Below are 10,465 nucleotides of genomic sequence, written 5' to 3'. Positions count from 1 at the left end.
TAAACCAGCTACAGAGCAGCCTGCTTCGCCCAAGCCAACCAGAGAAATGGCAAATCACCTCAGACCGCTGTTTTATAACGGCAAATCTGGGAGGTATTCTATCTCCAAGATCATGGTAGATGGAGGTGCAGCCATTAATCTATTGCCCCACAGAATGCTGACCAAGTTGGGCAGAACAGAGAGGGATCTAATTCCAACACGATTAACCGTCACCAACTTCGCTGGGGGCATCACCAAAATACACGGCATCTTAGATGTAGATGTCGTAGTCGGAAGCAAAGAGTTGAAAATAGCATTCTTTGTTATAGACACTACCTCCACCACCTACAATGCACTATTCGGCAGGGATTGGATTCACCAGAGCCTTTGTATCCCTTCCACCCTCCACCAGCAGTTAGCAATATGGGATGAAGAAGGCTGCATGGAGATTATAGAGGCCGATCCACGGCCATTCCTACCCTCTGCCATGTGCTTTGAAGCAAGGTATTATCATGATGACCTCGGTCCCTACACTTTCCTTGGAGTCAATCAGAACGGCCGCCCCCATGGCGTCACGGCCCAAAGACTCATTGAAGAAGGTCTAGCCAGTTCTCTAGAGGACTGGAATAGACTTTCTTGTGCTGAACTTCCAGAATTCTGATGTTTAGTCCCAGTCAACTGGACAAGGATCGAGCTGCAACAATCCGATCCATCACAAAAAGATTGTTGATATACTGGGGAGAAAGGAGGCTTTTCATACAGAATCCAGCCATCAATATGGCAGAATTCACCCATGAAAGCACAAAAGAACAAGAGGAGGAAGTTTTACAGGAGGAAGTGTTGGAATTTGCACCGGCAGCACTAGATGACTCCCTGCCAGAAGTAGAGGATCCTCTACAGGAGATAGACTTGGGGACAGAAGAAGATCCAAGGCCTACTTTCATCAGCGCGCTGTTAAAAGAACCACTCAAGGTTGAAATCACGGCACTTTTGCAGGAATTCAGAGATTGTTTTGCCTGGCATTACCACGAGATGCCGGGATTGGACAGGCAGTTAGTGGAGCACAAGCTGCCAATTAAAGATGGCTACCTTCCAGTCAAACAGGCCAGAAGAAGAATGTCTATGGACACAGAACTGAAGGTCAAAGAAGAGATAGAAAGGTTGCTCAAGGCAGGATTCATCAGGCCAGCCGTCTATGCCGATTGGTTAGCAAATATTGTACCTGTTCTCAAAAGAAAAACAGGGGCAGTTAGAATCTGCGTAGATTACAGGAATCTGAATGAGGCATCTCCTAAAGATGAATACCCTATGCCAATGGCAGACATGCTAGTGGATGGAGCCGCTCATAACCAGATGCTATCTTTCATGGACGGCAATGCAGGTTATAACCAGATTATGATGGCAGAACAGGACATCCACAAGACAGCCTTTATGTGTCCTGGACATATAGGTGCTTTCGAGTATACTGTAATGCCTTTCGGTTTGAGAAATGCGGGAGCTACCTACCAAAGGGCAATGAATTCTATTTTTCATGATATGATAGGACATTCTTTGGAAGTATACATAGATGACGTGGTGATTAAATCCCCTAAGGAAGGAAATCACGTAGCAAGCCTGAGAAAGGCATTCCTGAGAATGAGGCAGCACAAGCTAAAAATGAACCCCAAAAAATGTGTTTTTGGAATCCAGGCAGGGAATTTCTTAGGATTCTTGGTCCACCAGAGAGGTATAGAGGTTGACAAAAATAAAGCAAAATCCATCATAGAAGCTCTACCACCTCGGAACAAGAAGGAACTTCAGAGTCTCTTAGGAAAAATCAATTTCCTAAGGAGATTCATATCCAATTCTGCAGGAAAAATCCAACCTTTTTCCTCCCTGTTGAGACTGAAACAGGAACAGACATTCAAATGGGAAGAACAGCACCAACAGGCTTTCCAGGAAATAAAGCATTACCTCTCAAATCCACCAGTTCTGTCCCCACCAAAAAGGGGCAGACCCCTCAAACTTTATGTATCTGCATCAGAAGTATCCATTGGAAGTCTGCTAGTTCAAGATAACAAAGAAGGAAAAGAACAGGCAGTCTACTATTTAAGCAGAACATTGACAGAGGTGGAAAGAAGGTATTCCGTGATAGAAAGGCTTTGCCTGGCCTTATATTTCACTGCTGTAAAGCTCAGGCACTACATGCTGCCACATACTATTTATATCATTGCCAAAACAGACCTAATCAAATACATGCTGACAAGACCAATGCTAAGGGGCAGAATTGGGAAATGGACTTTGGCTTTGACAGAATTCACTCTCAGATATGTCCCCCAGAAAGCTGTCAAAGGGCAAGCTGTGGCAGACTTTTTGGCAGATCACCCGGGAGAGGAAATTGAAGACATGGATTCTTTGGACATAGCAAATGCAGATCTGTTAACTAGAGCTCATGTTTGCCTTAACAATCCAATCTACTCGATTCATCTCACACCTTGGAAATTATATTTTGATGGATCGAAGACAGACAAGGCTTCAGGAGCAGGAATTGTTCTGGAAGAACCATTAGGGGTCAGGCATTGCTATTCTTTCCAGCTAGATTTCCAATGCACCAACAACAGGGCCGAATATGAGGCTTTGATTATAGGGCTCGAGATGTTGGTAGAATTAGGAGTCCAGTCCGTGGAAATCTTGGGAGATTCCATGCTTGTCCTAAAACAGATTGCTGGAGAATATAAGTGTCTGAATCCCTCTCTGGCTGTATATCTAGTGGCAGCTAGAAATCTATTGACAGAATTCAGAGAAGCTACTTGGGAACACATCCCAAGGGAGGAAAACTTCGCAGCCAATGAACTGGCTCAGGTAGCATCAGGCATACAAATGCCCGAAGACTGCGTCCAGAGGATCATCAAGATAGGAAGGAAAAGTCTACCGTCAGTTCTGACTAGAGGAATGGAGATAGAAGTCAATTCTGCCTCGATCACTGAAGATGATTGGAGGGAGCCTATCATGACTTACTTACGATACCCCACTCTGCCCTCTAAGAAAAGAGTCAGGATCATGGCTACAAACTATCTCATGTGGAATGAAGATTTGGTCCGGAAAAGTAAGGATGAGATACTGTTAAGGTGTCTCGGAAAGACAGAATACATGAAAGTCATGGGAGAAACCCATGAGGGGATCTGTGGAGCTCACCAAGGAGGAAGAAAGATGTGCTGGTTAATCAGAAGGTATGGCTACTTCTGGCCAACCATGATGAAGGATTGCATCGACTATTCCAAAGGATGTGAAGCCTGTCAAAGGCACGGCCCAATCCAGCAGGTTCCTTCGGTTCCCATGAATCCAGTAGTAAAGCCATGGCCTTTCAGGGGATGGGCAATGGATCTCATTGGCAAAATCTATCCAGCCAGCAACCAGCAGCACTGTTTCATCATCGTTGCCACAGATTATTTCACCAAGTGGGTAGAAGCCAAGCCAGTAAAAACCACAACATCTCAAGAGATCATCATCTTTATAGAAGAACAGATCATACAGAGATTTGGCATTCCGGAATCAATCACAACTGATAGGGGTTCTTCTTTCATATCTAGGGATATGCTAGATATGGCAGAAACATTCAAGTTCAAACTGCTTCAATCTACCCCCTATTATGCTCAAGCTAATGGACAGGCAGAATCAAGTAACAAGGTGATTATCAATATCATCAGAAAAATGCTAGAGAAGAATCCGAAGCAGTGGCATGAGAAGTTGTCAGAAACTTTGTGGGCATACAGAACGTCAAAAAGAGAAGCAACTGGCATGACTCCCTATGCTCTGACCTACGGTCATGATGCAATTCTGCCCATGGAGATAGCAGTCCAGTCCCTTAGAATTGCTCACCAGCACGATCTCACTGGGGAGGATTACTCTCAAGCCATGTTGCTGGAATTGGAAGGATTGGATGCAAGCAGAATTGACACCCTCAACAAACTCTTAGCAGGAAAACAGGCTGTGTCGAGAGCCTACAACAAAAGAGTCAAAAACAAGAGTTTTGAAGAGGGAGAGATAGTCTGGAAAGCAATTCTGCCCCTTGGAACACACATAGCTGGATATGGAAAGTGGTCACCTACATGGGAAGGCCCTTTTATAATTAACCAAATCCTCGGAATGGGGGCATATAGGTTGCAGGACCGAGATGGGGTTGTTCACTTCGCCCCAATCAATGGCAAATGGTTAAAGAAGTTCTATCCAACCATGTGGGATTCGCAGGCTGTACAAACAGATCCCGGGATAGGAGAGGAACAAGATTGACCTTTTTGTTTCTTGAAAAGGAATCTTGTTTAGATTTGTTTTTACTTTAAGGTTGTTCTGTTTGGAGTTTTGTTTAGGTTTGTTTTTACTTTAAAGCTTTTTTAACTTAGTAGGAGGAGGAGAAGGACTCCCAGCTGGACAGAACAGAAGGAAAAGATTAGAAAAGAGAAAACAGAATAAATCCAGAGAGAACAGTTGGAATGCTCTAAACTTACCAGGAATGCCAGGCCGCGCGGTACTATCCAGAGGGGGAGCAAGCCCTTTTCTTTTTCTTCTACCAGAAGGAACAGCCTCGGCAGGGGTTTGTTCTGCCTCAACATCATCCTCTTCATCAGCAGAAGGAAGCTCCAGATCCCCGGCGGCAATAACAGAAGAGACTGCACCAAGCAGTTAGAGGTTAGAAGCCAATCCAACAGGAAAAGACAGAAGAAAATTAAAAAGGAAAGGCTTACCAATCACTTCTCCAGCCTGGACAGACTGTCCACCCACGTTCTTTGTCAGGGAAGGATCTAATAACAGGCAGAACATAGGTTAAAAACAGATTATCAAGACAGAACAAGTCCCAGACAGAATCAAGTATCTACCTTCTATGATTTGCGCATTAATGTCCTTGATGGTCTGGATCATATGCGCTTTGGCCTCCCCCTCCGCAAAAAGATGCCAGTTCTCCCAACCGTCAAAAAGCGTTTTGAGGGCAGTAACAGAAGCTGGTAGATTTTGGAATCTGGTTTGCCACCAGGCGTCAAAATCAGCAGAACTGCAGGAATTTGGCTCCCATGAGGGATAGAGGGCATCAGTGCTATTATTTATCTTGTTCACTGCACACCGGGCGTCCTTGTGCACCTCCAGATCATCTACATCCCTCCAAGAAGAGGCCCGATTGCAACTCCGGTATGATTTCAGCGGAATAAGCTGAGGACAGCCAAGCTGCCTTGCACAGAAGTTAGGATGATAGACTTCTGCCCCCAGATGATAGTTTGGAGGTTTGCCCCCACCATGAGGCAGATCTCTAGGCAGAGTAATGCTCAAGAACTTCTTTCTGAAATCTGTTCTGGCAGCCTCGTCTTCTGGTTCTTTCTCGAAAAGCCGAGATCCAGTCTGGAACCAAGGATAGGTCCTTCTGATCACCACTTGCCACTGAGCAGCCGACCTCTTGGTACAATGCCTGAAGAGCATCAAATACTCCTCAAGAGAGCGCTTGGGCACTTCTGCCGATATCAGGGGAAGGGCCAGAACTTGGTCTTCAGGCAGAACTATGTCTGGAAACCTTAACTCGGGGAAATATACCTGCAGCCAGATCTGGATCATCCAGAATGCGCCAGGAGCAGACAGGTTCAATGGATTTTCCAGAGTGGCAGTATGCAGATTCTTGAAAAGGTGGGCCAGAACTGTTGGTCCAAGCCCCACATCAGTGTGATTGTGAAGTGCTTCTGCCAGATGTCTGTATTCAAGCAGAACTGCCGAAGACCGATTGGGGAAGACAAATCGGTTCAGCCAATACAGAAGGAACAACATATGTTGCTGATCCTTGTCCTTCTCAGCGCTGAATCTCTTCAGAAAGTTGGAGAAGGAGCAGTTCTGATTGATCGTGGCTGGAGAGATAGTGAAGGGAGTGGCCACTTTCTCTTGGTTCTTTCGCCTGTGATAATCTCCAACAGCATCAACAGGTCTGCCATGGGGCCTAAACCCAAAAATCTGAGCCATATCCAGTAGAGTTGGAGCCATGGGACCCACACGGAAATCAAATGTGTTGCTGGCAGAATTCCAAAAACACAGGGCAGCAGCAAGCAGGTTCTCATCTCTGTTAATCGACTGCTTGGACAGAAGAATGGCGTCATAGAGCCCAGCTCTCCTCCAGTGACCCCCATATCTCGGGAGAAGTCTGTCAATCCAGTCTGCCCATTTGACGGGACTGTTCCTCACCTCGCTGGACGGAAAAGATCGACTCAAATTCTTGCTAACCCAAGAATAAGAAGCTAGGGCAGAAGTGCTTTCAAAACACAAAGGTGCCTCAGCATCCTTTTTCAGCAATTCCGCCACCTCAGCCGGAACAGGACCAAACCAGTGAGGCCCTAACACCAGAGTGTTCTCAAACAAATGGAGAACATTCTCGTCCAGATTCTTCTGGGCAAAGGGGTGAAGCTTGCTCCTAACCTCTATCGCGTGGGCATCAACCCCGCTCCCAGTGATGTAATCAGGAGGATTTGAAGCTGAAGAAGACTGAGCGCGGGATTTTGGGGAAGACATTTCTGATTCAGGGGAAGAAGCGGAAGAAAGGAAGGTCTGAAGAAAGCAATGGAAATCTCGAAGGAAAGACTCGCAGGAACAAGAGCTGGAAGGTTTAGAGTTTCTTTTTCAAAAAGCTATGAATTTGAATTTCTTTTAAAGAAAGGCTCGAAAACGTGGGAAGAAGAAGATGGGACGGCACCTGATAATTACTAGCTAATAACTAGCTGATAATTAGCCGTTTTCCCACAAACTCTAGTACGTGACAGGCGGACGTGGCAGACATAGGCGAAAGCACGGAAGAAACTGGCGCGCGAATTTAATGGCAAAACATTAAGTCTAAAAACGTTCCAAAAACAAGTTCAGACTTAATGGGGGCATTGTTTGGGCCTAAATTCGACACACCAAAGAGATCCAGAAACAGGCCTGTGGTGAAATACTTATCCAGTCCCAAAAAGACCCAAAGCTGTCATATTGGGCCTTTGAAAATCAGCCCACAAAATATTGTTTAAACTCAAGCCCAAGAGACTAAAGACACATTCACGTGGCTACCTCACCTCTCTGGAAAGTCAGCAAATCCAACTAGAGTTTTTATGTGAGAAGGGACGTTTCTGAAAACACTGCCGAGAAAGAAAAATCAAAGGGGCGTCTATGATCAGAGACTTTTTGCTCCAAAGCAACACACCGTCTTCTAAAAAGATTTCGCAAATCACGTTTTCAAGAGCAAGAGACAGGGAGTTGTTCAGAAAATACAAAAGAAAAATCAAAACCGCCATAGGATCAGCTCACACAGACGGTGGCATTAAAATAAAAAAACCGTCAGCCAGGAAACCAGGGAAGGGATCGCTATAGGAAATGACCACTGGGAGTCTATCTGCCATAATTGATAAAAATCTTTCCTGCTTTACGTTTTTTGAGAAATCTTTTGCCGCCCATTATTAAAATTTAAAACCACCTTCAAAAGGAGGGTCTCTTATAAAAACAGAAACAGGCAAGAAAGAAAAGGGACATTCTTTTCATCAATCAATCAAAAAATACAAACAGGAAAACAGCTCTAGATCAGAATTCCAAAGTTCAGACTTAGAAAATAAGTCCTCTGAAAGCGAGATCCCTCTCGTTACAAATTTGGTTCAGCAAAAGCCAAAACAAACACAGCTTGAGTTTTCACAAATATGAAAACCTCAACAAATTTTATAGCATAGTTCCAGCTTGTTAAATCCTCGAGAATAGCCACTTCTGTCCTTTCAAACTGAAGAAGTCGCAGTTCTGCCCGCTCGAAAAGTCTCCCAAGGCTTGAAGTAGATTAAAGCTCTGCCAAAATTGAACTTTGGTATCGATTTACAACTGAAGCCAAGCAGCTAAAGTTGTTGACAGTACAGTCCAGCATAGACATACCCAGTCCAGCCCGGATCAGAAGTTTCTACCCAGGCAGAAATGAGATTCCAGCCATCTTTTTGCCTTTCTAGAGTTGATTTCTCCATTCTTAATTTTGTAAAAGGCAGTTCTGCCTGAAACAGTACTTTATTATTATCTATTCTGGCCAGAACAACCATCTTGATACTGAGATAAATTGTGAAAGTCCTCACCAGTCTGAGGCAAGAAAAGAACTTACTTGGGAGATATTCCTCACCCAAATTCACAATCGTTTGTTTTAGAAGTCAGTAACTTGAGGCGCAGGTTATCCACTCTAAAAATGAGTCTGCTAGAATTTACATTGCTAGCAGTGGCACGCTCGCACACCAAAGAAAGCTGACTTGTTGACCAACAAGTGGTCTCCAAGCTAGTGGGGAACTTCGCCCTTCCATATCAGGAGTTAAACACGAAAACGGGTGAACATTTAGATTACAAAATAGCAACCCCATGTTCAGAACTTTTGTTTGGCCTTGTGGAAAATGAGAGCATGACATATTTTTGAAGAAAAAAATGAGGATCATGTTTACTGCTTTATGGATCTAAGATGCGGTTCCATCAAACTAAGTAACACAAGAAACTTTATTCCCAAGTGTCTCCAGTTTTACTTATTTACAATACTAAGCACTCAATGCTTTATAGTTATACTCAAGGACTAAAATATCGATAATATCGACGAAATATCGAGGATATTATCGTTTTTCAGGTCTATGATATTTTAGAACATATTCATACACATATCGTATAAGTATCGATAATATCAAAAAACATCAACATCGATAATTTCTCTCACACTTCAGCAATATTTGGCCAAAATGTCACTATAATATAGATAATATCGAGATGTTGAAGACATTGAAAAAGAAGAGTTATTTATACTAACACCCCCGAGGTTTCTTGTGTTTTCATAAAACCTCCCCAAGCCTCAAAAATTACACAAACACTCCTGAGGTTTCAGTTTGTTTTCACAAAACCCCTTTTCGTTGATTATTTATCCAAAACTTGATGATTTCATTGAAAAAAAAACTTATGCAAATGACAAAACTAACCTCAATGAAGTATATGCAATCTAATCTCAAAAGCCAACTTTGTCATTTGGATAATTTTTTGTATAAAATCATCCATCTTTGGATGAAAAATCAATGAAAATGAGTTTTGTGAAAACAATTTAAAACCTCAGGTGGTGTTCCTGTAATTTCTAAAACCTCAAGGAGTTTTGTGAAAAAATCGAAAACCTCAGGAGGTGTTAGTGTAAATAACTCAAATTTGATCCGTTAGAAACTTTATGTGGTACTAAGTCACTCGTGTATTTTACCATGCAATATATCAAATGTAAAATATTGTGGTAAATCATTATAAATAAATGATTATGGTGTGTTTAATCTTCTTTCATTAATTACTGCATATTTTCTACCCTCTCAGTGTTTGTTAGCTTGCTATATAATCAACTTATATCAGTTAAACCCATCATGCAATGCATTTCCTTCCTATTATTTGTGATAAAGTTATAGATAATTGACTAAATAAACATCATCCAAAGTTTCAAGAAAAATTTCCAAGTTTTTCTTACAATTTTCATGGTTTTTATTCAATTTGATATCGATAATATCCCTATATTTTCATCGAAATTTCCGTATTTTTGAACTACCGATATTTTTGAAACCATCGATATTTTAGACATTAATCTTAAGCTAACCACACACCTTGACAGCTTGTTCTAAACCCGAGGGCTTATTTAATATACATTATCTATATGTCTCTTTGAGCAGACAAAACCCGAGGGAACACAATGATGGATTGTCCTTGAGGGGGCCTCAACCATATATGGTTCAGTAGCTGTTTGAAGAAGAAAAAAAAATTGAAAATTGACGTACGTCTAGGCTAAGGTAGTGAGTTCGTCCTTTTACACATAAGTTCAAGTCTCCCGTTTTGTATATTAATGTAATTTAAACTACTGAAAGAATGTTCATCAAACACAAAATATACAATGAAAATAATGGGACCCAAATGGAATTATCAAGGTAACTTCAAGATTGCAAAATAGATACAAGTTGCAACCATCCTATATTGGATAAATGGATAATAACTCTAGAACACTTCCTTGGCTCTCTTTGTCTGACATGAGTATAGCAGATTGCTTGAGCAAATAAGTTCAAAACAATCGATTAAAAGACGGGTCTTGTCTGCTGAATCAATTTCTAGTTGTTGTTGGTAAGTTTCTTTGCTTTTGCTTTTAAGTGGCTTCCCGCAAGCCAACTTGTTTTTTTCGCCTGTGTATTGTCTGCCTGCCTCAGCCCCTTCTGCGAGGCATTTTATCGAATACGTTGCCTACACTCGAACAAATCTCCGAGCAATCATCAAATCCAATGCTGGGAAGAAAAAATTCCAAAAAAAAAAAACCAATGCTATTCGCCCACCGTGGGGCTCGAACCCACGACCACAAGGTTAAGAGCCTTGCGCTCTACCAACTGAGCTAGACGGGCTGTTGCAAGTTTTTGCAGTTAAATAATATATAAAGTATATTTCTTTGTTTTTGACCGGGTCTTTGTCAACACATAGATTCACAGCCCGAGGCCCAAAC

The 10,465-nt window shown here is 42.4% G+C and overlaps 1 protein-coding gene and 1 non-coding gene across 2 annotated transcripts; one reads left to right on the top strand and one right to left on the bottom strand.

Moving 5' to 3' along the window:
* On the top strand, positions 3,211-4,248 carry LOC109949200 (uncharacterized protein K02A2.6-like). The gene has a single exon (XM_020564119.1). It carries the CDS (start codon positions 3,211-3,213, stop codon positions 4,246-4,248), a length of 1,038 nt encoding a protein of 345 aa, XP_020419708.1.
* On the bottom strand, positions 10,295-10,367 carry TRNAK-CUU. Its single transcript has one exon. It is a non-coding gene; the product is annotated as a tRNA-Lys (tRNA).

Source organism: Prunus persica, chromosome G1 (assembly GCF_000346465.2).
Source record: "Prunus persica cultivar Lovell chromosome G1, Prunus_persica_NCBIv2, whole genome shotgun sequence".
Taxonomy (NCBI): domain Eukaryota; kingdom Viridiplantae; phylum Streptophyta; class Magnoliopsida; order Rosales; family Rosaceae; genus Prunus; species Prunus persica.
Note: the sequence above shows the minus strand (reverse complement) of the source record. Positions and strands in the feature narration are given on the sequence as shown.